Source organism: Sciurus vulgaris, assembly GCF_902686455.1.
Source record: "Sciurus vulgaris genome assembly, chromosome: 8".
In the NCBI taxonomy this organism is placed as follows: domain Eukaryota; kingdom Metazoa; phylum Chordata; class Mammalia; order Rodentia; family Sciuridae; genus Sciurus; species Sciurus vulgaris.
In genome coordinates this window covers 56,093,041-56,120,098 of record NC_136468.1, presented here as the reverse complement: position 1 = coordinate 56,120,098, position 27,058 = coordinate 56,093,041, and the positions used below count along the sequence as shown (strand labels likewise).

Genomic DNA, 27,058 nt, shown 5'->3' with positions numbered 1-27,058 from the left:
ACACCTCCAGTGACTGAATGACCTCCCACCAGGCTCCACCTCTTAAAGTTCTACCACCTCCCAACAGTGCCATGGGCTAGAGATCAAGCCTACAGGGCCTTTGGGAGACATTGACCCAAACCACAGCACATGTAGAACTTGACTATCATTACATACAACTTAAAATGGTAATCTATGCCAAACTATAGAGTAGAAGCAAGCAACTCTGGCAAGGATGGGGAAGTCTTTTGATTCTCCTCCCACTTGTCACAATAGAGCAGGCTGGCAAAGTAAATTTGAGTTAGATTTTTCTATTTTGTTTCTGACAGTTATCAGAGTACCAAGAAGCCACATTTTTACTCTGTTTAGCAGAGATGCTATTCTATTCATGCCTGTATCCTTAGAACCCCTACCACAGGGTAGAAAGAGTATGGCCATTGCTCACTCACAATGACTTAAGACACTTCATTTTACACGAGGGCTTCCACCAGGTGTCAGGGGATCCTTTCATCAGGGCAAATGCTGCTAGTAAGCCACAGGAGCAAGTTACTGTGAGTACCCCAGTGGCCAATTTGTGAGAGAAATCCAATTTTTAAAAATACACATCTATACTTACCATTCCTTCTCACTTCAGCCCTGCTTTCTCCTTTTAAGCATCATTGAAGTATAATATACATACAGAAAAATGAACATATAATAACTGTGCAGTTTGATGAATTTTTACAAACTGAACACCCCTAATGAAACTAGAATCCAGATCAAGAAACAGAAATCTACCAAAGCTTGAGAAGCCCTCATACTGCCTTCACTCACTAACTTCCCACACTCCCAGGAGTAAGACCCACCTGGACTTCTAACACCATAGATTACTTCCACTTGGTTTAGGCTATTATATAAACATATTCATGCAGTATCCTCTCTTCTGTGTCTATCCCTCCATTTGTCACCGAGGGAAATGGTCCCTTGTGTAACACAGGAGTGCCATAATTCCATACTGATAACTTGGGTACAGTACAAAGAAAGGGACGCGAACCTTGAGGCTCTGTTATAGAGGGTTTTGTGTTATACTTCCTCTTTTCAAAGCACAGGCAAAATCGGAATCACTTTAACAGTTCAGAACTATACAAGAGACATGCAAGTCCTGCTAGCTAAAAATTTATGTCTCAAGTTACAGCTATACTATTGGGAGCTTCCTACTTTTGAACAATCCTGAAACCCATACAGGGAGTGGATAGGTTGGGGAGAAGGGAACCCAAACTCATTGGCACGGGCACAGTAGTTGCCATGAAATTTAAAGGCTAATCATTGCTACAGTAGTTGCCATGGAATTGGAAGACTAATAATCATTATAGGGGGCCCAAACCCTTTGTACCTAAGGCCCCTAGTGCCTTGTGGCAATGAAAATGAAGTCAGATATAGTTTGGTTGGTACAAGTTTAGGGAATATTCTGCTCTTGGCACAGGAATCCATTAATGTCTTAGCCCAGACTGACTCAGAGCAAGAGGTGCCTAGTGCTCCCACAGCAAACCTCAGTACAACAGGAGTGGATGGAAGAAGCAGGCTTGAAAACATTTTCTGGAAAAATGGAATAAATCAAATTTCTGTGAACACCGTGCTGCTTTTCTTTGTGTGTACGTTGGCGGGTGGGGGGATGTCCCTTTCCATCTTCTCCTGGCATTTTATGATATTTAGCACCCATTAAACACTGAACAACCCAGAACTTACTGGACACCTTGGAGCTAGGTCCCCCTTGGCATCATTCAGGCAACCAGCAATTTCCCAGAATGACATCTTCCAGACAGGAGCTGGAGAATTATCAACAGGTGGTTCTGCTCATTAAATGGAGAAATAATGGCTAGATAGTTAGGGTTGTCCAGTCCTGGAACCACAGTGGCTTTGGACCGTGGTGATTATATAGCAAATTCCAGAATACCCCTTCCAATTTTACTGGAGCCATTGGCAATTATGCTCACTACCACAAATTCTAATAAGAGCTAACAGTTATTGAGTTTTATATATTGCTTCATTTAATTCTGAAAGCAATCCCATGAGATAGATATTACTGTTGTCTTCATTTTGCAAACATGTAAGACAAGGCACAGAGAGCCAGTCAGATCATGGGATCACAACGTAGATTCAGACCTTTGACTACAGAGCCTGCATTCTAAAACAGTAGTGTTTCATCTGGGAATGTACCTCAGTGGCAGAGTGCTTGGGTAGTAGGGTGAGGCCCTGGGTTCAATTCTTAGCACCTCAAAAGTAAATAAATTGAAAATCAAAGCAGTGGCTTTCAAAGTGTTTGTTTCATTTTTTACCATGACCCAGTGAGAAATTATTTCACATTGTAACACAGAATAGTTATATAGACACATAGTCTCCAAAAAAGATTTTAGGAAAACAATATTCATCCTTTCTACATAAATGCTTTAGTTTAATATTTATATGTTATCTGTATTTCCTTTAAAATGTTCATTGTGATTTATTCATACAGATCATGACACATGAATAGGATGTGAAAATTTGATCTGCAGTTAGAAAAGCACTGTTCTAAGGTGCTATGCTATATTGCTTTCCCAGGATCTTCCTACTTGATTGTCTAGAAATGGGATTTTAAGGGCACACTGTGAAGTCAAACACCAATGTAGCATTGATAACTATTTAAAACCCAGATACTGGGAAATGTAGAGGGATTGATTTTTAGCATTTGCTGATTTCTGTGATGTAAATATTCCCAACATGGTCAATTGTAAGCTACCAACACAATGCCACCAAATACAGATTTAGGAAGAGATACACATAATTGGCTCTGGAGTGCTTGTACCAGCTGAATATGGCACAAGAATGATTTTCCCAAAATTTTTTCAGCAAAGCAGAATTGGAAAAAAAATGTATATTTTAAAGTTACTTTAATGACCAGAATAGCCTCACCTTGCCTGAAATAACTTTTAATGATATTTAATCACCTACTTGATATCAAGTATTAAGTCTGAAATCTCATAGAAGTTGACTTTTATTTGAGTACAGATTTGATAAGTGCTGTGACTTGGAAAACATCTGAAAAACCCTTATCCTTAACTATTCGTACACTGAGATATCTAAAATTTCATGACTAAAATGTTCTCTAATTTTTTAAGCCAGTGTTTGGTCCACTTAAAAGTTGATCATCCCCGAATGGATAAAAAGTTAACTTGCATTACTGTGATGAAATCTAAAGACTTACTATACCAGATGATTTTTCATCTCTTTTCTGTCATTGTAGGAGAAAGTCTGAGACTGGGCAATTTCTAAAGAAAGCAGTTTGGGCTCACAATTCTGGAGAGTGGAAAGTCCAAGATCAGGTAGCCACATCGGCCATATGCTATGTCAACTCAGTGGAAAGCAGAAGGGCAAGTGGGTACATGTGGAGAAAAAGGGAGGGAGATGACTTGACCTGGGACAAAACATATCATGCTCTGATATGAGCATGAAGGATGATGTTGGAGTACCATATTCTGGAAAGACCCAACATAAATAAGGTAGCATATTGGGAGCCCTCATAAATCCTGGGTCTATCTGAGAGTCAAGACAGCATCAAGAATCTATAAAAGGGCATAACCAAGAAAAAAGTTGTGGAATTAAATAAAAATTATCTATGTAGAATAATTACAGTTTTAGCACATAGTATGTGCTCCATAAATTTTACTTTCATTAATGGAAAGGGACTGGGAAAGCAGAGAGACATTATTTAAATATCTTTCAGAGGCAAGTGACATAAAACAGATTTCAAACTAACTTTAAAAAAAGAATTTATTGTCTTATGTAACTAAGAAATCTTATCTGGATTAAGCAGCATATATAATATTGTTAGGTATCACCATTTTCTCATATCTTGGCTCTGCATTTCTCTGAGTTTATTCTCAAATAAGCTCTTGTCTCATGGTGGTAAGATGACCACAAGCAGCTCTCAAGTTTATGTCCATTCTTCAGAGATTCTCTAAAAGAAAGTACCTAGGTGGTCCTTTAATTTTTCCCTGAAATTAGCCTGATTGGTGATGATTTAACCATAAGCTCATCCCTGAAGCAGCGGCTACAGTTTGACACTCTGGTTATTCAGATTGGTCAAAAGCTACCTGTCAAGCCCCAGAAGTAGATTTGCCTTACCTTAGGAACATAGGCATTGGTTCCCAACAGAAAACTGTACTGTAGGTTCCAGAAAAATGGGTAATAGATTCTAGTCCGACTACAAAAGAAAAAACAGTTGTGTTTAAGCTAATGAGGATTTTGCTTAAAAGTAAAACTTGCCCCAAATCTCCAACATCATATCCAGCAAGTCAATTCAGGGGTGATATTCGAAAGGCATAACAACTAGTAACAAGTTAACAAAATGGAGAATAACCATAACCTTGAAGTTGGAACTCAAAGACACTATTGTGCCTGAATTTAATTCTTGAGTGTCTGGATCACGAGGAAATTCAGGGGTTAGGTGAGAGGTTCTGGAGGTCACAAGAGGCATGAGGACGGCCAGAGAAGCATAGGAACACTCAGAGGGCTTGGAGGATTGGCCATTCACACACTTGACAGAAGTATTTCAACATTTGAACAAAGAGTTCAAATGTGTCACTGCATACCAGCTGGGTTTCATCCTTGATCCAATCTATTAGTAGCTATGAAATTAAGAAGAATGTGGTATTAAATGCTACATTTAGAAGCAACAATTTTGAATTATGGTATCATTCTTTTAGCAGGAAGACTCTAGAAGGCCCCAAAGGGTTTCTAACTAACAGGAAATGTTCCAAATATACATATGGAAAGAATACAATCAAACAATAAAATTGCCAAGATGGTAATGGAATTCATCTTTTCTGTTTTTTATTTCAGAAAATATAGTTTTCGTTAAACTATCCTAACAATGCTTAATGACTAGACTCACAGATACTCTTCAGTATTTATCCACATATTGAACATTTCAGTGATCTTCATTCCTTATAGATTTGATTTTTCTTTGGTGTTATTTTATCTTAGTTTGATGCAATTCCTTTAGCATTTTTCATAATGTAAGTCTACTGATTATGAAATATCTCAGTTTTAGTTACCTGAAAAACATCTTTTTTTCACATTCATTCTTGAACTATAGTTTATCCAAAAATACATGATGTTTGGCCAGTTTTTTCCTCCTTAGAACTTTAAAGATGTCATCCCATTAGTTTATGGCTACCATTGTTTCTGGTAATAAGTCAACTGTCACTTGTCACTCATATTGTTATTTTTCTGCACATATATGCTGTTTACCCTGATTGCTTCCTAAGTTTTACCTTCCCCTTTTTTATGTTGTCTACTTAACTACAATTTGCTTAAAAATTGTTTTATTTGTAGTTATCCTGTTTTGGGTTTGCTGACTTTCTTGGTTTTATAGTCTTGTTAACAATTCAATTTGGGAAGTTTTCAGGCATTATTTCTTCAAGTTTTTTTTTTTTTTTTTTTTTCCCCTTTCATATTCCCTCCTCTCCTTCTGAAACTCTAATTACATATATATTAGGCTACTTAATATTGTATGGCAAAAACCTGAAGTTTTGTTCAATTTCTTCTCAATTTTTTTTCTCTATGCTCAGATAGGATACTTTTTCTTATTAAACCTATCTTCCAAGTTCACTGTTTTACCATCTCTAATCAGTTAACTTCCTCCCAAGAAACTTTTGTTTTAGATATTGTACTCTTGAATTCAAGAATTACAATACAATATTTTTTATAGTTTTCCTTTTCTGCTGAGTTTATTTAAGTGTTTTAGCACTTGTAATAGTCAATTTAAAGTCCTCATCTATTAATTCAAAACTGGGAGTCATTTCAGTGTCTATTGCTAATCATACTTTCTCTCTTTGGGTGACATTTTTTGTTTTCTTACAAGCCAAAGAATTTTTTATTGCACATTGATCACTGTGAAAAATATATTTGTAGTTGGTCTGTGTCATTTTCCTTTAAGAGTTTTGAGTTTTGTTTTAGGAGATAGGTTAATAACTAGTGGATCATTTTAATTTTGCTAGGTTAGTTTTATTCTTTATTAGAGTAGATCTGCTTTATACTTCTTGCTGTGACATGCCCTTTCTTCCAGAGCTTAGCCTTTATTCATAGAGTACAGCCTTTCTGTGGTTTTAATGAAAAGTACAAAGTTGCCTCATTTGGTCTCTGCATTTCAGCTGGGTTAGGTCTCATATCACTCAGACATGCACTCAGACTTCCATATTCATAGGTTCTCCATGTGTGCATTCAACCAATTGCAGTTACAAAACAGGAAAAATTTCTAGAAAATTCCAAAAAGCAAAATTTGAATTTGCCACATGCTGAGCACTAATCAGATTCCACATGAGTGACGTGAAACATAGACATACCCTGCTGTAGCCTTCTGGCAGTTCACAGATCCACAGTCTCTCTCCAGATTCATTGTTTCAGCACTATTTTTTTCTCCTCTTTATTATGTGCTATGGTGGGTTTGTCTGTACTGATCACATGCAGACATTTATTTCCTAAACCATACAGTACAACTATTTCCATAGCATTTACATTGTACTAGGTATTATAAATAATGTAGAGATTATCTAAAGTTTATGAAAGGATCCAAGTAGGTTAGGTGCAAACACTAGACCATTTCATTTAAGAAACTTAAACATCTGAAGATTTCATTATTTGCAGGAACTATTAGAACCAAGTCCTTTCAGATGCTGAAACATGATTGTACATGGCCTCTGATATCAACATTTAACTCTGCTTCATGGTAAGAAAGTGTCCCCATGCAGAATACTAAAGAAATCAGAGGGTAATTGTGGTAGATTCCTTGGGTGATTCTCTTGTTGATTATAGTTTACTTATATATTTTGTTCAATTTTATAGTTACTTCCTGCAGAAGGGCAAATTCAATACTAGTTACTATGATATGGCAACAAGCAGAAGCTAAAGTCAACATTTAGTATTAAGTAAAGATGGTGCTTTTTCAAACATTTGAACATTTATATACTAAAGAAAATTTGAAAGTCAGAGGTAATGCTTTAGTGGAAACATGTACATGTTTTCTTTTGTGGACTTGGGCAATAATGCTGAAGTTTTCCTAAATGCTAATCCTAATTATATGCTACAGCTTATTTTCACCTGGAACAATGTGCTTTGCTTTCACACCTTAACAACAAATAAGGTAATTCTTTCTCCACCAGAATCAGTAAGAGTCAATTCACTGTGCAGAATACTTTGAAGTCATGCAGGAAAAGGAACTGTGTGTTCCCAGGATATTATTAATAATGGTCACTTGACGGATTATATTGCCCATAGGTAAAGAATCCTATAAAGGTATTCCTCCATTTCATCCCCTTCATCATTTTGTTCAGAAGCAAAGGGAAAGCTTTTGACAAACCCAGTTTCTAAACTCTGTTCCTGCTGACAAACCTGTAACTTCTATTAGATTTGGCAGCTTCTAAGAGAATGAGAACAAAGGTAAACTGCAGGGAGTTTGGGGAGGTTCCAACGCAGAGGCTTTGTAGTGGAGTTAGGAAACTTGAGGATTAAAAGGAAAAAAAAAAAAGATAAATGGTAACACAACATGCATGAGCGAACACACACACACACACACACACACACACACAAGGGAATATACTGCACTTTAGTGTTTAGAGAAATAAAGATTTACTTTGAAGGGAAGTGAACAAATCTTTCATATATTCTTACATTGAATGACCCAACCAAGTTTAAATCATTGATTAGAAGTAAATTATCAGAAATTACTTTAAGAGCAAAATTTTAGCATAATTGTAAATCTGTTTCCTGACCTCATAAAGACTTTCCTCTAAATTCAAAAGATAAAGAAAGACAAAATGTGGTTTTTAATGTTTTAAATTTTATTTTGGTCCAAGGTCAAATAGCAAAATGAGCCTCTCTACTCTTAGAACCATCCGTATTCCTTTTTTTTGGCTCCATTATCTCATCTGGCAATGTCACCTTCCTCAATGTAGTCACCCACAGTTCTCGGACCTCTTTCATCTCTGAACACAAGAGGCTCATAGGAAAGGGTCTCCTCAATGAATTCCCAGTATTCAACCTAATTTCTTGGTTATTTGAAATGTTATATACATTGTAGAATTTCAAACAGCGACACAGCCTTAAATTTAAAAAAGTTAGAGGAAAAGCAGAGTTCTTCTCCCCAACTTCAAATCTTAGTCTATAAACCTGGCCCACACAAAGCTGTTCTACCCAGTCCTTCATGTTTTCAATGGACTTTGCCTTTCATTTGATGCATTAATCTTCTCAATTTTTATTTATGTGTTTATTTATTTATTTATTTTTGTGGTGCCAGAGTTTAAACCTAAGTCCTCACACATGCTAGGCATCTGGTCTACATCCCAGCCCTGATGTATTACTTTATATTCCTTCTAAGCTCTGTCAGATCAACAATCTGTATTTTATTTCTAGTTTCTCCAAATGCTCTCAACTTTCCAGTTCTAATTATACATTTCTTCCTCTAAAAATTGATCAACTTTTTAATATTAAAATGTCAGATCAGAGTCATTTGGGGCAAATTTCTCTGTAACGTCATTTTAAAAATGACCACCTTTTAGTGATTTTTCTTCACTCTCTGAATGGATTTTCCATATTATTTTTCCAATCTCTTGATCAGGCTCTCTCAAAATCTTAAATGCTACTTGGAATTTATCATATACCCAACATTTGACAACTCTTTATGAGGCACTGTGGGAAACACAAAGCATCTAATACATTGTCCTTGATAAACAGTGTCTTACCATCTAACAGAAAACAAGGAACAATTTTCAATTAATAAAAAGCAATGAAAATAAAGTACAAGACAAAATGTGTTCCCCAGGACAAACATGGCAGAGTATGTGGTAATGCACCAAATGGAGGGACCCCTCCCTCACAGCTGGAGCAATGTGGAAGGTTACAAAGACGAGGTATTTGAGACCTGCTAAAGTGATTAGGTTTTAAAAAGTCAGCAATTCACAATAACTTCTTAAAAGCTTCTGGGAAAAAAATACCTTTTTTTCCCTAGTAAAAGTTAAGGAATTACAATCATGTAATGATTTACTCTGCCATTAAAAGTACAGGTACAACCAAAGCCCCTGTTTACTCAGTTGAAAATGGCAGTCTAAGAAAATGGCTATGCCCTTTGTTGCCTAAAATTCTGACAGCTGAAAAATTATAGTCACCCTCAAATTTCATATGTAGGACTAAGCTTAACTTTGCTCCAGACGGTTAGGTGAGCAGGTTTTGAGCACTCTCAAAAATGCATCAGCAATTAAAGATTTATGTTCAGGAAAGAAGGAGCATGGTTTATGGCATTATCTATCCCCAATAGACCCTGTTCTTTCCTTGGATAAACTACTTATTCATTGAGTTGAAGTGGATTTAATTTCTAATACCAAGTCCCTGAGAAAAGTCAAGAGAGGAAGGAAAATTCATGTTAGCATATGCAGAGTATAGAAATGTTTCCTGTCCGCATAGTCTAGGGGTTATATTCACAGCAAACTTTTGAGATTCTGTTAGTGCACTGATTAATAAAACATTGATGAGGAGGTTGCCTACAGAGGGCCACACATGCTTGTTTGTAGTGACACATCACTCATCATCCCTGAATGAAGAACATTGACTTTAGAGCTGCAATTCTCCAACTGCATATGAATGTGGCTGCAGTAGGGAGTCTGTTTATCTGGGGAATGTGCTTCAGGCTGATTTATAATGAAAGGAACCTGAAAAGAAGTGGTTGGTGCCCTTTCCCACAATCCGATAAGCTGTTACACAGAGATAAACCGTTGCACTGAATTAGGCATGTTTGTCTATTTTTCAATGTTAAATTTTAATTTCCTCTTCTTTCAGTTTCGTAGGGTTTCACTTTACATAATGTTAAATATTTCTAAATTATGCATGGCCCTACAGTCTTAATCATTATAAATTCTACTTTAAGGAAAAGGTAAATAAGAAAATGCTAAGACAAGTGTATTCAAACATTACTTTAATTGATTTTTGATTTGTAATTCTGTAAGACTACATTAAATATTACTTGAAGATGCCCCTGTCAGAAGGCTTTAAAAATATGTTACATGACATTGTTATCCACCAACTTGTTTTTATGGGCAGCATATCTAATTTTTAAATGTATATAATATATGTAGTATGAATGGATTGCTTTTTTAGTCAAGCACTTAATAACAATTATCAGTCATATTAAAGGAAATCCATGGTATACTTACTTAGAATTTCACAAATCAAGGAGCTAGTTGGTAGAACAAGATGAACACTCTTCCATCATTCTATATAAAAATGTCTAAGCATTTAGAATGTTTTCAACATCAGGGATGATGCTTATTTGTCTACAATTGAAGTGTATATTCTTGGTATCTAGCTTATGGCCTAGCATGCATACAGGAGGAATTCAATAAATATTTGATGAATGAATGTATTTCTGAAGCTTTTAGATAGGATATTATGCATGTTTTTTATTTAGCATTCTCCTGACCAAAAACACAGATGTAAATGTAGGCCAGTTCAGGGCCATATTATCTTGTAGCTTCACAGGAACTTAACCTTAGTTGCAATTTTCAAAAACAGAAGAAGCATTTTCTTTTACATATATACAAACTGTAAACTCTTATCAGAAGTGGTTGGAATCAGAATTGTTAAGATTTCAAACATTTTTGGATTTTGTTATGTACATACAATACATACATATATAATGAGATCTCTTCAGGGTAGGACCCAAGTGTAAACATGAATTCATTTATGTTTCATTTACACCTTACACAAGTAGCCTGAAAGTAATTTTATACAACATATTTAGTGTTCCTGCATTTTGACCATGGCCCATTTTATGTCATGAAATTTGTAGTTTTCTTTTGTGCTACCATGTCAGCACTTTAAAAGTTTCAGATTTTATAGGATTTCACATTAGGGATTTTCAGATTAAAGATGCTCAACTGCTATAATGTTACTTCCTAACTTTTTACCTGCTGGTACTCGCCATCAAAGAATAGATTAAGGGAATATCATCTGGGGCAATTAGGTGTGTAATGAGATAAAAACAACCCATTTCCCTTCTTTAATCTCACACGTCCCAAGCCAGGATTATTTGCAGGCATAATTATTGTTGATATCTTCTTTCAAGAAACATTTGCTGAATACCTTCTAGATTGCAGCCACTATGCCAGCTCCTAGGTACATAGAGATAAATAAAGCACAGCCCCTACCTGTAAAACAGATATATCAATATATACTTCTACCACTACTGTAATGCAGCACTTCATTTGAAGTCTTCTTTGTGTTAAAGCACCTTCCTAACAGAGAAATAAGCTTACTATAGACTATCAGGTCATCTTTATGAATAGAGCAGTCAAACTTTTTTCACATTCAAGAGATGTCTATTTTTTTTTAATAAAGATCCATGACCTTCTTTCAGGTAACTATTCTCTGTTATTAGGCAAATAAAACAATGACTTTATAGAGCAATTGCTGCATCTTTATCATTAGTAATAATGATCAGTATCTTTTGCTGCCTTCCATCCAAGGTAGTTTCACTTCAAAGAGAGTTGTACATAAAGATCAAAGAGAGACCAGAAACTGATAGGAGACTAAAATAAAAAAGGTACTACAGTATCAACTTCTTAAAAAAATTATTATTATTTGACTTCCTGGTGCCCTGTGGCAGGAATCCCAGAGCTGCTCTGGGTTAACACTGAGCGTTCCAAGGACTGCAGCCCTCACTGCTGTGATTCACACCTAAATAAATAAACAAAACAAAGCCCAGCTGACTGTGTGTCTCAAGAAAACAACTCATCATTTGTTCCATGTGAAAGGAACAGAAAGCAAGTGGAAAGCTGGGTTTTAAAGGGCACTGCTAATATGAGAAGGGAGAAATGTCAAAAAATGTTGAAGTAAACAGTGGACTAGTTCCTGTCTCAATTTTTTTTTTTTTATTGAGATTTTTTTTATTGGTACCTCAACAATCCTAAATGCTGTGCCATTTCATTTATTCCCACGAGCACGTGCAGAAACCAATATGAATTATAATGTAAATAGCAGGCATTTCTTAAGCAAGCTACAGCAGGAATATAAAATAGGAAGTAAACAATTTAACTGGGGGAAAGAGAGGAAAGAATACTTGGACTTTCTTGGCAGAGACTACTGAGTCCTACATGATAAGTAGGTGTTTGCCAACAAATGAGTATAGAAGGGCATTCTTAGCAAAGGCAACAGCATGGGCAGGAACAAGGGGTCCTCAGCACCAGAGCATCCACTGAAGTGCACATAGTTCTAAGTCTGGAGCTTGGGATTTAAAGACAGAGATGTGGCAAGGCTGATGGGCACAATGAGCAGTAGGAATTGACAGCTAGCCAGGAATAAGCTCAAGGAGCACTGAGAACTGCTTACAAGAAGTCAATTCTTAAACCTGGAGGCAAGGAAAGATCGGTAGAGTCTGACAGGAGATGGGTCACTCTAAGCAGTAATTAAGCTTGTGCATTAGAGTGACTCCTCCAATGGGATATCATTCAGATTGTTAACATTTGCTAATTCATCTGAGAGCATACAGGTGGTGTGGCTTCCAGGATCCTGACTGAGTCTGGAAGCAGCTAGGAGAGGTCCCTCCTTCATAAAGCCCCCAACAACACACAATCACACATAAATGTAGGAGAGAAGACAGGCCAACTTGACCACACACTCAGGGACATGTGGCTGCACCTTCTCAGGAGAATGCTCCAGGAATCCCAGGCTGACACGCCTCTCACCTGACTCTGAAAACAGGAAGCACATTGCACCTTGCAGGGAAGGAGGAAAGACTGTGTACCAACCAAGTGTTTGCTCTAGTGCTAGGGAACTGGGTGTCAGAGAACACAGTGGTTTTGGGGGTTCATGTGCACATGCAACTGGCCTGCTCCAGTATTTTGGAAAGCTCCCTGAGAAGACCCAAACTACTCTCAAAAGCAGATCCTCACCACAGGGCTTTGCCTAATTCACAGTGGATGCACACCTTCTACCCTATGATGTAAAAAGAAGTTTAATTTATGGTCCTATCCTGAGCTACAACCTACTCTGCAAACCTGAACACCAGCACTCATTGCATACCTTGAAATGTGAGGGACACGTCAGGAACTTTCTGACACTGGCTACATAACCAACAATCCTACTTTATCATCTGTAGTTGTACCGTAAAGTTAAAATTTTGAAACTGAGAAAGAAATATCTTTTCTTAGTTCATAAAAATGGTACTTTGTTGGGCTGCTCTACAGAATCTCCTGCCATGATTCAGATAAGAGCCTGGCATCACGGGGATACAGAAGAGGCAGTGGCTTTGGCTGAGGTTAAGCAGGTAGACTCCTCAGGGATTAGTGGCTAACAGGAAGAGGGTAGGAGAGGGTGAAATGGAGAGGATGCTAGAGTGCAGATTTTTGGCTTGAAATCCTGGACACAGAGAAGATCCATTCTCAGAGATAAGGGAGAGTTCATGACATGCAGACCTTGATATGTTCAAAGGATGTGTGGGTAAAGATGTTTAGCAAGTAGTTGACCAAGGAGTTTGTAGCTCATATAAGTGGCGTGAAACTCTGAAAAAAATGAGTTAGACCAGCTTAAGGGGGTTAGGAGAAAGGGGGAGGGCAGCTGTTCAACAACGGAACTTGAGATGTTCGGGGAAATGAAGCATGAGAACAGAAATCTAGGAAGTTCTAACAGATAGATAATAATCAAGATTTCAATGAAGAACTGGCAAAATGACTAGAGTGGGTTTTTTGAATGTAGAGCTAGTTGAAGAGTAGTAGCTTTTCCAAAACCATTTTGTTATAGCAGTGGGGACAGAATCTTTTCTCTTTTCTCTTTTTCTTTTTCTTTTTTTTTTTAACCTGAGAAGTTGCTGGGATAATAGGTATGAGCCACCTCATCTGGCTGGAGACAGAGTCTTGATTACAGTGGACTGAGAGCATTTAGGATGAGAGGAAGTGGAGCAACACCACAAAGATTGCTTCGGACAGCTTATGTATAAAGGGGAGAACAGGGATGTGGTGGTAAAAGTGCTGAATTGCTAACAGAGTTAATTTTGTGATTTGTTTCCAAAAGAAAGGTCAGGAGTTCACAAAAGGGGAACGTTTACTAGTGTAGCTGAATGAAAGAGGATACAGGTTGCCACCCTACTAAAATGAAAGTAAATGCTGAGTACAGTACTGAACTTGGCATTCCAAGAACAAGAGTCTGAACCCTACCTCCCTTCTAAGTACGTTGGACAAGTGACTTTACCTCTTTAGTCCTCGCTGGCCGCTTCTGTGAGATGGGATCACTAAGGTCCACTCCATCATGTATTATGAGGACTGGGTAGGCATACCTGTGAGAGAGTGTCTGGGCCATGGTGAAGTGTGTGGTATGGGAATTTGAGTCATTAAACCATCAAACCATCTTCTGACTAGAGAGCATCAAAGTAATCACTGTCGCTTTCTTTACCACTTTTGTTTATATAATTTTTATCTCTTTAGGAATTTGGTGACAGGCTCTGTTAGTCTGATCCTCCCTTATTTGAAGGACAGGCCAAAGATCCAGTTTGGAAATGAGAAAGGAAGACTAGCGGGCGACATTGGCTCCATCTGTTGATATTTCCCAGAGGCACAGAAAAAGGATTCACGAAGATGTGGACAAGACTTCAAGTTCTTACTTTAGCTTTATTTTCAAAGGGATTTTTACTCTCTTTAGGGGATCATAACTTTCTGAGGAGGGAAATTAAAATAGAAGGTGACCTTGTTCTGGGGGGCCTATTTCCTATTAATGAAAAAGGCACTGGAACTGAAGATTGTGGGCGAATTAATGAAGACCGAGGAATCCAACGCCTGGAAGCCATGTTGTTTGCTATTGATGAAATCAACAAAGACAATTACCTTCTCCCAGGAGTGAAGCTGGGTGTTCATATTCTGGATACATGTTCAAGGGATACCTATGCTTTAGAGCAATCACTGGAGTTTGTCAGGGCATCATTGACTAAAGTGGATGAAGCCGAGTACATGTGTCCTGATGGATCATATGCCATTCAAGAAAATATCCCTCTGCTCATCGCAGGGGTCATTGGCGGCTCTTACAGCAGTGTCTCCATACAGGTAAGACTGGCATATACTACTGCTAAAAGTCTGCATCTCTTTGCATTTATATCTTGGGGGAACAAAAGGAGGCTATCCTAATAATTTCATCAATGGGTGATGTCATATTTCTATCAGTGTTTGATAATATAGGTAGCTATTACAGCATAACATGCTGTCCTGAAATTCAACGGTTTGACACAATTACTTATGAGTTTACAAGTCTGAAGTAATGACTTCACTCCATTAGAGTGAGCTAATGGAGATTGGGCTTAGCTGTAGGTGGCTCTGCCCAGCTTGTCTCTTGTCTTCCTCCTAGAATCAATGTTCTAGCCCATGCGTGTTCTCAGAGGGATGGAGGGGTGTGAGGGAATGCAAACTCAACTGCACAATCCCCTTTCAAGCTCCTGCCTGTGTCATATCTGCTAACATTCCATTAGCTGAAGCAACTCCACAGGGCTCAGCCCAGGGTCAATAATCAGGAAAGAATGGACTGCCCAGAGCACAAGTGCTGCAGAATCCCATAACAGAGTATCCATATAAGATGAAATAGGGATTCGAAGCCACTGATCCAATCACATCATGGTACAACAAGATGGAACTCACACGCATTTTTACTAAAGCATCATTTTGTTCAGAGGCACCATATAAAGAATTTCTCAGTATATAAACTTTAAAATGCATGCAGAGAAGCCAGGTAATTATCCCACTTCCTAAAAAAGAAAAAAGACAGAAACACTTAGCACATAAAGAAGATATAAAGCTGATAATTGATTCTCAGATTTTGTTAGAAAAAAAAGAAACATTTAGATTCTTGCAGGGCTATGTACATGATCATAGAACTTAAGAGCTAGAACAGAACTGAGAAATCACCTAGCTCAACCTTCTCATTTTCCCAATTCCCAAAGAGATGTTGGTTTCAAGAAAACACCCATCGGTAGGAAATACGAAAACTAGAATTCAGATTTTTATACTTTTGTGCTTTTTCAGTTACCCCATGTGATTTCTTACCCCATGTGTTACTTAAAGTTCAAAATATGTTTTCTGGTGAGAACACTATTGTCACAGTACTACAATTTCGTGATTCTAAGAGTAATACACTTTGCTTCTTACCAAATTACTATAATCAAAGCACAAACACTATAGATACTCATATTGGCTTTGTATGTCACAAACCCACTTCAAGTGGCTCTATTTGCATTGGAATAACCTTATTTCTATATCCCAGATTTGCAGCACTTAAAATTCCATGTGTAATTCTGCACTGTTCTAAATGAGCTATTTCAAATTTCTTTCCCTCTTTAGAGCACACAGTCATATTATAAGTAATTAGGATAATTGGTTTTTCATAAACACCCTTTGACTTCATTAGATGAATAGAAAATATTGCACATCTCAAAGCACAGCATGTTAATTTTGTCACAATTTCTATACTTGGGTCAGTAGAGGTAGAATGTGCTATTTGAGCAAAGAAAAAAATTTAAGATATATACCCACCATTCTTTAATAATAATTTCATCTATGAATATCAGTCATTTCACAAATATTTGTATTATGCCCAATATTACCACTAGTAAGGGATGGGAATATGCTTTTTCTGACATTAGTTCATTCCAGTGTAGTAAATAGTACTATTCCATTAGTGGATGTGTCATAATGATTCATCCAAAGAATTTAACAAGCTATGTATTGAAAGTTATATTTTAATCTGATTTTACTCTTTTGGCATTATATACTCCCCAAGAGAGGTGAGATTTGTTTAGGGGGTGGAAATGTAGGCTTCTGAAACCCTGTACTGGTCCTCAAGGGAAGAAATCACTAATCTTACTTATCAAAGGGCCTGGCTTATTATTCATTTATCTGGTCAATACAGCATAAAGTCCCAAATGCTGATATGGTTTTTGTCCACATACTATAAATAAAGAAACCAAAACTAGTACATAAGAAATAGACTTTGACATCAGAAAGTCCTGGGTGTGAAGTCCAACTTCACCATTTTCTGGTTAGCTATAAAATGATCAAAACAGAATCTACCTCAATAAGGCGTGGAAAGGAGAAATTGAGAAAAATTCATGAAAAATTCTTCAAAAACTTAACAAATTCAATAAATGATCACTATTGTGTCCCCCAAATTATAGAAAAAGTCAGTAGAGAAGCTACATTTAAAACCAATTCTGTGACCTCTGCAGTGGCCAAGTGGTCCAATGAAATCATGGGCTGGTTCCCCAGCAAGTCAGTGTGGATAAAGAACCTAACGTGTGGCTCCATGCTGTGACAGAGATAGAGAGAATATCAAAGTCATAGAGCAAGTATTCTTGACCTGAAGGCACTTAAAGCCTGGCTGTGGGTTCAGTACTACTGTGAAATAGCAACTACTCTAATTCAGGATATGTTCACATGGCTCACAAGGTAAGAAATGACCTTTAGAATGGTTTTGGGGATGACTGACAGAATGAAAGTTGCACTGGAGAAAGGCTGATAGGGCCACAGTGAGAATTAGATATTGGACCTGAGGAGCCTGCACAGAAAGTTTTGGTAGATGTTTATGGCCAAGGGGACAAGGACCCTGGCAGGAGTAAGGGAGTGAGCCAAAGAGAAAGGGACAGAGTGGGGATCTCCATTCCCTCCTCCACGCTCCCAAGTATTCTAACTACTCAGACTCTGATTAGGCTACACCCCAAACCAAAGTAAATCTGCAAAATGGAACAAATGGTCTATACAGTGACCTCCAGGCACCCTTCCAAGGAAACCTTCCACATCAGACCTTCCTTTCAGCAAAGCATCATGAATAAAAAGAGGTCCAAAGAGGCTTTATATAGCTAAGAATTGAAGTACATTATCCCTGCAAGCATATCTGTCCTTCAATAAGAATTCTAAAAAATACACTCAATGTCAATTCAAAGAAATACGCTCCTAATGGTGAATTTAAGGAACTCTTGTACACGAATGAGGGAGGCACTCTAGGAGGGAGGGTTTTCTGGGTATCGCTCATACTCATCCTCTTCAGTTCCTGACTGATTCTAGTCATCATGGTGTCTGATGACTGTGATACAGCATGTGACTGGTAGCCCTGCCATCCTCTCTTACCTCCTTTCAACTTCTTCAATATGTCCTGGAAAGTGTTTGTGCTTGAACTGAATTGGGGCAGGGAAGAAGATGAAGCTGTAGAAGCAAATGAGTACAAATCTATAATTTTAAAAATTCCTATCCATTCATTTGTCACTTCCAGTCACAAACTAAAGCCCAGAATTTTCAGTAACAAAACTGCCCATTGAGAGAGAATTTTAGAGAATCATATTTGTGCGTCTTCCTTCTGTGGCTGGATCCGTTGTTTAGATGTTGTAAACTCCCCACAGGGGCCTGGGTTGCTTTATTGGCCACAGTGCTTCAGGGGGTACTTCCTTTACAGCTTCCTTTCCCTCTCACTAAAGGAGAGGAATTCTTATGGAAGCCCGCAAAGGAGAGATCCCCTGCTGTGTTATATGAAAGGGCTTTGAATGGAAGGGGGAATTCTTAATGACTGGCTGGGTTAAGCCATATCACCATTGATGAAGACCTGGATAATTATTTTCCCAATGTTCTAATTAAGGATGACAAACCACTTGGTGGTGGTCCCCTCACAGAGCAACACTATTGATTTTTTTAAATTCAGTAATCAATAAAAGCAAGCCTCAAAATCCTTCTATATTAGCAAATAGCGTTGGGGTCTATTCACCCACTTTGGTAAGTTCATTTTCGAAGCATTTTAATACTAATCTTCTCTATAAGCCTGCAAACTCCTCACTTCAGGGAAAATAGTATTTCTTCAAGAAGGGAATCAGTCCATTGCTTTTAGCTAGGCAACTGTCTTCATGGTACTTATTTAGAAACAATGTTTATGCTTGTGCTTTCAAATAGGCTGTAGTTAGCTCCTAAGTGGTACAGTCAAAAATGTTTCTTGAAATGTTTCAAAAATGTTCCTGACTCTTTTTGGAGGATGTAACATTTTCTCATTCTTTCTTGCCTAAATAGAGCAAATTTTCCATAGAATGTGCAAGTATAAGTTACCCAGCTATTGCTTTGTTTATGAATGTGGTGACCCAAGAAACAAATGAGGATTTGGGTTAAATGTCCTCTAAAGGTTGAGCTCATAGGAAAGTCAGAAGTTTTCTTGAAAGGATCTTACCACCTCCTTCTCGTCCCTGGTATCCTTAAACCCTTTTTCAAGATTTCTAGTACTATCTATAGCCCAGGAATTCTAACTCTGAGTAGCAGTCTTTATGACATAGTTTATCATGACATGGCTTTGGACATGCCGTGTATTTCTCACATCATATCCCTGGGAAGAATCACTCCTCAAACTAAATCCTTTGCAATAAATTTCATAGATTTTAGTTATGTGGGAGAAAGGAGAAAGCACATGAAGACACCACTTTATTTTACTTCTTCCACTCAATTCCTTAGTGCTGGTAGAGTTTGTGGACTGGTCAATTTGTATTAAGCATTGCTGTCCTTCAGTGATTCATCCCTCATTTAAACTCAAATGCTTTTGGGAAGGTCATACATGAATTGCTAGTCTTACAGGAAAATTGAAAAAATAGTCCAATGATACAAAAGCCTTCACAGAGTTAGCTGTCTCCAAGTACCTGAAAGGCTGCTAATGGAAACAGTTACACTTTCTCTGTGGATAAATAGATTGGATCTAGAGCAGAGTTTCTCAACCTTGACAATATTGACATTTTTATCTGGAAAACTCTTTGATGTGTGAGGCCATCTTTTATTGTAGAATGTATAGTAGTATCCTGGCCTCTACCCATAAGAGGCTCACAGCCCAAGCTGTGACACCCAAAAGTTTCCATACATTGCCGAGTTACAAAACTAACTCCTTTTCTCACTGAGAATCTCCAATCTAAAGGAAGGCATATTTAAGGCCAACATAAGGAAGAATTCTGAGAAATGAAATTGCCTGGAAGTGAGGGACTAGAAGGAATACCACCCTCCATCACTGAAGTCATTCAAACAAAAGCCAACTTTTATTAAGAATGGTAAATCATCATATCAGTATTTGAATTATATGGCACTAAAGGATATTGCTTAATTTTATAATTATATGTGGCTAATCAAAATATTCTATTAGGGCCTAAGTGATTGCAAAGGAAGTATCTAAAACACAATGCAAGAAAAATATGTACCTTTCTATCAGGATCATTTTGAAGCAGAAGTTCAACCAATTGTTGTTTTACTAGATTGTGGTAGTATTTTGTGAATATGATGAATTAAGCATCTAAATTACCTAGATATTCCAACTCAGGAGCATATATAAAATGATTTTTCATCAGAACATTGTTTTTATTAAGCAAATATATTTTAGATACTTCAAAAAGTGTTGTGTAGTGTCTAAATGACATGGAGCAGAAAGAATGTAAAATAAAATTCAAAAATAGTAAAGCATCTTACAAACCTCTAAGGCATGTAAAAACAAATTAGAAAATGTCAATAAAACAGGTGCAAGTATAGGACCTGACAATTGGCAAAGTAAGTACTAGGAGACTGGAAAGAATGACAGAAGGAGCAAAAAGGAATGAAATTGAATAGGAAAAAGATTTTTAGTTCTGTATAAATAGAAAACCGACCTTTGAAGTCTCTCTAGGAAGTTGCTTTCCCATAGTCTATAGAGAGGTATCTGCACAGATCTCCATAAAAGAGAAAATTTTCTTATAAATGTAATACAATGTCTTTTAGCTGTCTGTATGCTTTGCCAAATCCTAACCTTCAATTCTCAGCTGAAAACCTACTCCTTTTGAGTACCCTTTCCCAAGCGTCTATTCCATAAATACACGCCTCCATTCCTACCTTATTAACTCATATTAGTTGTTCATTTGCATAGCTATATCTGTTTTTCCTCCAAACTATAAAGCCTCTTGAGTTTAGGAACCACATCCATCTGTCTTTGTTTTGCTGGCACCTAGAATAATGCCTCTACCAGGTAAGAAGTGGAAAGGTTTCAAATTAATTGAAAGATTAATATATTATAAACTGCCGCATATCCAAAGAGCTGAAAAATCCCCAAATGAATCTTGGATTGGGGTCATGACCATGATCAACCAATTCTACATCAGTTTGTATGTTTATAAGTAAGAATCAAGCATTTTCCTACAGTGGAAAACTGGGTTTGACATAAAACACAAATGATGTAGAAAGATGAGCATATGAAACAAAATTACCCCCTCCCTCCCCTCACCGTCTGCACTTATGCCACAAGATGCCTTGACTTGAGAGCAGCTCTAGGAACTCCACTCCACTGGTCCTTAGAGCATCTCTTCAGAGAAGACTATCCAAGACTTAAAACAGCTGGACACTCAGGGTAATTACAGATAAGCCTGGAGCCCCATCCTTATTCTACTCTGGCTTTATGGGATCTTTCCGTAGAAAGAACATGGAGAGTGCCTACTAGATGCCAGATGCTGTGCTCCTAGCTCACACAAAGGAGAAAGGAACTTCATTCTAACCTAAGGAGAGCAAAATGACAGCACTCAAAATTCATTTACTAACCTATAATCAGTGTCTATCACTAGAAAAGTAAAAGTGATAGTTATATTTAGTGAGTACAATATTGCAAATAAAATGATTACAGTAGGAATAAGTGACAATCTTATACACTAAGTTTTAGTGTACTTTTCTTGAAAATTTCAACACAATAATTAAAAAACACTAAGTGCCAACTGGCTAGGACTTACTCAACCCCTTATTCTGTTTACTCATGTCTGAGATGAAGATATTAATAATATCTGTTTTAGTCAGCTTTTTCACTGCTGTGACTAAAAGATCTGACCAGCACAATTTTAGCAGGAAAAGTTTACTTAGGGGCTCATGGTTTCAGAGGTCTCAGTCCTTATACCACAGGCTCCATTCCCTAGTGACTCCAGGTGACAGCAGAAGAGTGTGACAGAGGGAAGCAGCTCACATGACCATCAGAAAGCAGAGGGAGAGATCTCCACTTACCAAATACAAATATATACCTCACAGCCACTCCTCCAATGCCCCACCTCCTCCAGCCAAACCCTCCCTGCCTCAGGTGATTCATTCACTGATTGGGTTAAGGCTCACAAAACCCAATCATTTCTCCTCTAAACCTTCTTACGTTGTCTCACTTGGGAGTTTTGAGGGGAAACCTCACATCCAAACCATAACAATATCCCTTTCATTGAATTATGGTGAGAATTAAATTAGAAAATACACAAAAAGCAATAAAATAGTGCCTCAGCTAATAAGCATTCAACATTTTAGTACATATTATTATCTGTTCATTTTTTATTTTGTTTGGTTTGGTTTCTTTTAACATATCCAGACTAAGTGGAACAATTTTCAAGAGGAATTGAGACTCACAAAGGTTAAGTACCAACTTCAAGTTTCTATCAGTTTACAAGTAGTGAAATCATTAGATTTCAGATAGCTTGCCACCCACACTGCTGTCCACATTGCTCCCTCACATCATCTAAGCTTCAGAAAACCTTACTCAAAGTTATCTCAGAATTTTAAAATTTATTTTCTACGCAGACTTTTCATTGTAAAGCAATCTCACAAAACTGTTTTGAATCATCCCTCCATTGCTTTTGCTTTGCCTCCTGCAAAGAAGGGCAATGGTGTTCAAGGGCTTTATCTTAGTGTGGGAGGCACCAGAACCAGCAATTAAAAATGCTTCTGCTAACATAGTTTCATGGTAGAAAATTCTCGCTAGAAATAATTGTCTAAGATATACTTAGACAATTATAATTGTCTAAGATACACTATTTTCTCCCTTTGCTTTGGGGTTAATTTGTTCCTTAATTAATTCCCCTTCTGTCATGTATTTATTTAGAAACTAGTGAAAAACAAGAGGTTACCATAAGGACTACTCTTCTTAGGGCATCAATTCCCAGGGCAATAGAAGGGCCCATGAACCAGCTTATACTGCAGATCACACGACCATCATGGAAGCCACAGAATGAAAAGCAAGAGATACAGACATTCCCAAGATCTCAGCAAGGGTTTTATGATTATAGATTAATAGATAAACTAATTGAAATAAGATTCCTGATATGGTTAGTTAAACCTAAGATACGATTTGACTTTAACGACACCAAGTTCTCCTTTCTAATTGCCATTAAATATGTGCCTTTTAATGCATCAATATGTACAAGTTTCACTATTTCAATATAGAAAGAGCCAATTCTTAGCAGTTTATAATAATGGGAGTCTAGTTATTTAATGTAGTATAAGTGCTTCTACTGATCTATGAAAACACGCAGTTGAAAACTCATAGAGTGTTTTTCCAGTTAGTAGACTTTGGGAATTTAAGAACAGTGTTCCAGAAACACCTGCAGGTAAACTCTAAGCAAACAGTGATATTCCAGGCAGTATATCAGTAGGACTTGAAACACTAAAATTGTGGTGTTGCTATTTTTGACACCACCACCTGGTATATTATGGAAATCCCTCTGTTACTAGTGACAAAGTCTTAATTCTTGCCAGCTCTTTGACTTCACATTCCAGCACAGGGAAGTACAACATAAGGAAATACAATCAAAATGACACCTTCAAAAATTATCTTCCAAATAAAGACCAGATTTCCCTGCCAAGTGGTCAGAATGGCAAAGCGTGTTGAGAAATATGCCATCATTTAAAAGGGTCGAATTTGCAGGGCATGCATCCCAGAGACTAATTGATTTCTACCAGGTACTGTGCCTCCAATTTGGGTGAATGTCATCAAATTCACACTGGGCCTTCTTTGAAAACAAACCAGGTGATGAAGCTCTCCCAATGTGGAATATATTTAGTTGATCATGCCATTTACAATTTGTTCAGAATTTTTCTATAGAAAGTAATGTTCCAACAAAATATAACAGATTCATTAAATACATATTGTCCATGTTTACAAAGTCATTTTAGATATATAACTCATATAAGATTTGAAGAAAGGCATCAGTAATGCAGTTGTTGTCACTGGGCAAATTTCAACTGCTACAATGGCTATTTGCCTCTCAACTCTTGTTTCTACATTAAAGAAAGTCTTTGTGTTATCTTTTCTACAATGCTTTCAGAAAGTTAAAAATTCTTCAGCCTTTCTACAGTTTTCAACAACTATCAAAATTTATGACCTGCTTCTTTCCAAGGATTCAAGGTGTCCTATAATGACACAAATTAAAACATTAGTACCTAAATAATGACTGTCAACCAAATAAAATAGTTTAAGCAGGCTCAATTTTTTTCTAAACCTCCAAAACTGGTATTTCTATCATTAACTTTTTCAGTGTTATTGGAATTATGTGGTTCCTGCCTTCAAGAACTCATAGTCAAAATGAGAATGAATGTTTAGTCTGTCTAATGATCCTTTCCAGACTCTTTTGAGTTGGATGTCATCCACTGTGGTCTTTTTAAAATCTAATTTTGGTCATGTCATTCCCTTTCCTAAAAACTTTTAATGGTTTTTTATCTCTTAAATGATAAAGATCAAAATACTTATAATGGCACATAAAATTCTTGGCAGTGTAACCATAATTCTATGCTTCTTTAACTTGAACTATTCCCTATGAGGCACTGGGTACCCTGATGACACAGAAAGATCTGGTACTATTAAAGCAGTGCAAGTCCCTCTGTGTTCTCTCCTCTACCTAAGACTTCCTTTTCCCTTTCTCTGCCTGTAAGACTGCCACTTATTCTTCAGAATTGTGCCTAAATGTTATGGCCCTATCTCACCCGAGTGTAATTAGTTGCTCTTTCACCTGAGTTTTATATAAGCTTAAATACATGTATCTCAAAATTTTATCCAAAGACAAATGTTTCTTTGTCTCCTAGACGATAATAACCTCCTGGAAGACAATGAGGGCATAGTACCCTCATTTTAAAAGAATTCCTTGTATAATAGGCATCAATCCTAGTTGGCTGAATGAATGACTACTGAATTAGACATTTTCATTGTCTCTGTCACTTTTAAGCATTTACTATGTGCCAGTCAGTGAGTTAAGCACTTTGTATGCGTTACCATTTAAAACTCATATCACTTCATAAGCCAGGTATTACTATTGTTCTCTTTTTACAAATGAAGAAACTGAAGCACAGGGAATTAAAATAAGTGGCCTAAGGCCACACAGCTAGTGAAGGATGGAGCTATGCTTCCAATGCTGGCCTGTCTGATTCCAGCTCTATGCACTGAACCATGACACTATTTTTTTCCTTTTGTGCCTGATAGTTTTGTTGAATTAATGAAGAGTTAACAAAGAAATCACTCTGAATATCATAGTTCTGTTTGCCACAGTGTATATCTCTCTGCCCTAAATTAGCATAGGACTTCAGAAGTAAATAATGAGCACTTAAGGAAACATTAGGCTACAGCCCTCAGCTCCCAAGTTTTTAATTCTTTAAACCACCAACAAGGATTGCAATGCCTTTGTTTGTTGATAAAGCTGTCTTTGTCATATTATTGTTATTACAAGTGAGTTTGGGAGTCACAGAAAAATATGGATAAGTCAACTTCTGTCTGTGTTAAATCTTCCAGAGACATTTTCAAAAATCAATATCTAAGGCACTAAAGGACATGTTTCTGACAAGTCTGTTGGTGTCATGTCACCCTGGGAGTTATCTTTCACAGGTATTGCTGGCTAGCACAAACACTTGGGGTGAGACATGAAAGAGACCATCTGACCCCATGGTCAGTGTCCAGAACCCAAGCCAATTCAGTTCCACATTTTCACTTGCAAGTTAATTCATGGGGAAAAAGAGGAGCAAAGAGAGACTGATCCAGTGGGCAAAATGCCTCCTTTCTTCTTCTGAGTAGGCTGAGTCTGAAATAAAAAGTTATTTCTGAGATAATTTCTTGTTGGTAAGGGAACAAGACAGACCTTTGTTGAATGTGAAGTGGCACTGTCATGGTGAAAACCCTGACACGACTTATAATGCTTGTTTTCTGAACTAATGCAATTCAAGGAATCGTTTTTGGTCTGCATGGCATTTCAGTCTCAATGATGAGCTATGATTTCAGCCTCAATGATGAGCTATGAGAATGCCAATATAGATAACCTCACTGTTAGTTTCAAATGACAAATGGAATGTAAAGTACACGACAATCTGGATTGCAAACCACAGGTGATGAGTGAAAGTGTTTCAGGAAAGATTTGGGATACAAATCAGGGGTACCTTGAACCACTTTTCAGGTTTCTGCTGCTATTAAGGAATTCTTTGTTTGGAATATCCATGGAATATGATTGAGATTGAGTCATGCTATTGAATGGGAATGGCACGGTGGATCTTTGGAGCATGAATTTATGGGAACCCCTGGAATGTAGAGTTGATGACTTTTGCAGATTCTACTAAGTAAACTGACATTTGCTATATTTCATTGAATGATTTTCTAAATCAAGATCAATCTGTGACCTTAATACATGAACTGCAGTCAACTTATTTCAATGGAAAATGTTCCCAGATGTGCTGTAGATATGGCCCAAAAAAGTGACTAATCCTTCCTACAATAACAATATGATTGGCATCCTCTATGAGCAGATAACTCATGTGATGTGAACAGCTTGAATTCCTCAGGCAGTTTCTCAACTATCTACCACCTCCAGTTCCACTTTAAAATACAAGCCAATCTGGGATTTTGTACAGCTAATAGTTTAACTTGATCATTCCAAATAGAAAGGGCACTGAGGTTTCCTAGCATCATAATTTCTAGAACTTCTTTTATATGATAACTTGGGCTATGAGATAACAGATGGTTCAGAGGGCAGCCCTCAGTAGTTCTCTTCCAGGCTCATATGTAAGCATTTAATTGAAAGAACAAAACAAAACATTCAGGACTGTCATGTGTGACAAAACAATTAAAGGTGTAGGCTTATTCTTAGAGAACAGACCCAAAGAGAGATGAACTTAGGACAGCACAGAATACAAAGGCAAATCCATGGATGTTATTAAGTCTCCAGATTATTTTTCTTTATTTGTTCTAATTAGTTGTACATGACAGTAGAATGCATTTATACATTTTGATAGATCAT

At 37.2% G+C, this 27,058-nt stretch overlaps 1 protein-coding gene across 1 annotated transcript in view; it reads left to right on the top strand.

Moving 5' to 3' along the window:
* GRM3 (glutamate metabotropic receptor 3) overlaps positions 1-27,058 on the top strand; it is a 208,734-nt gene that overhangs the window by 109,643 nt on the left and 72,033 nt on the right. Inside the window, exon 2 of the mRNA XM_079151695.1 lies at positions 14,463-15,074. Coding sequence (XP_079007821.1) covers positions 14,613-15,074 — 462 coding nt within the window. The 5' untranslated portion in view covers positions 14,463-14,612. The remainder of the gene's footprint in view (positions 1-14,462; positions 15,075-27,058) is intronic.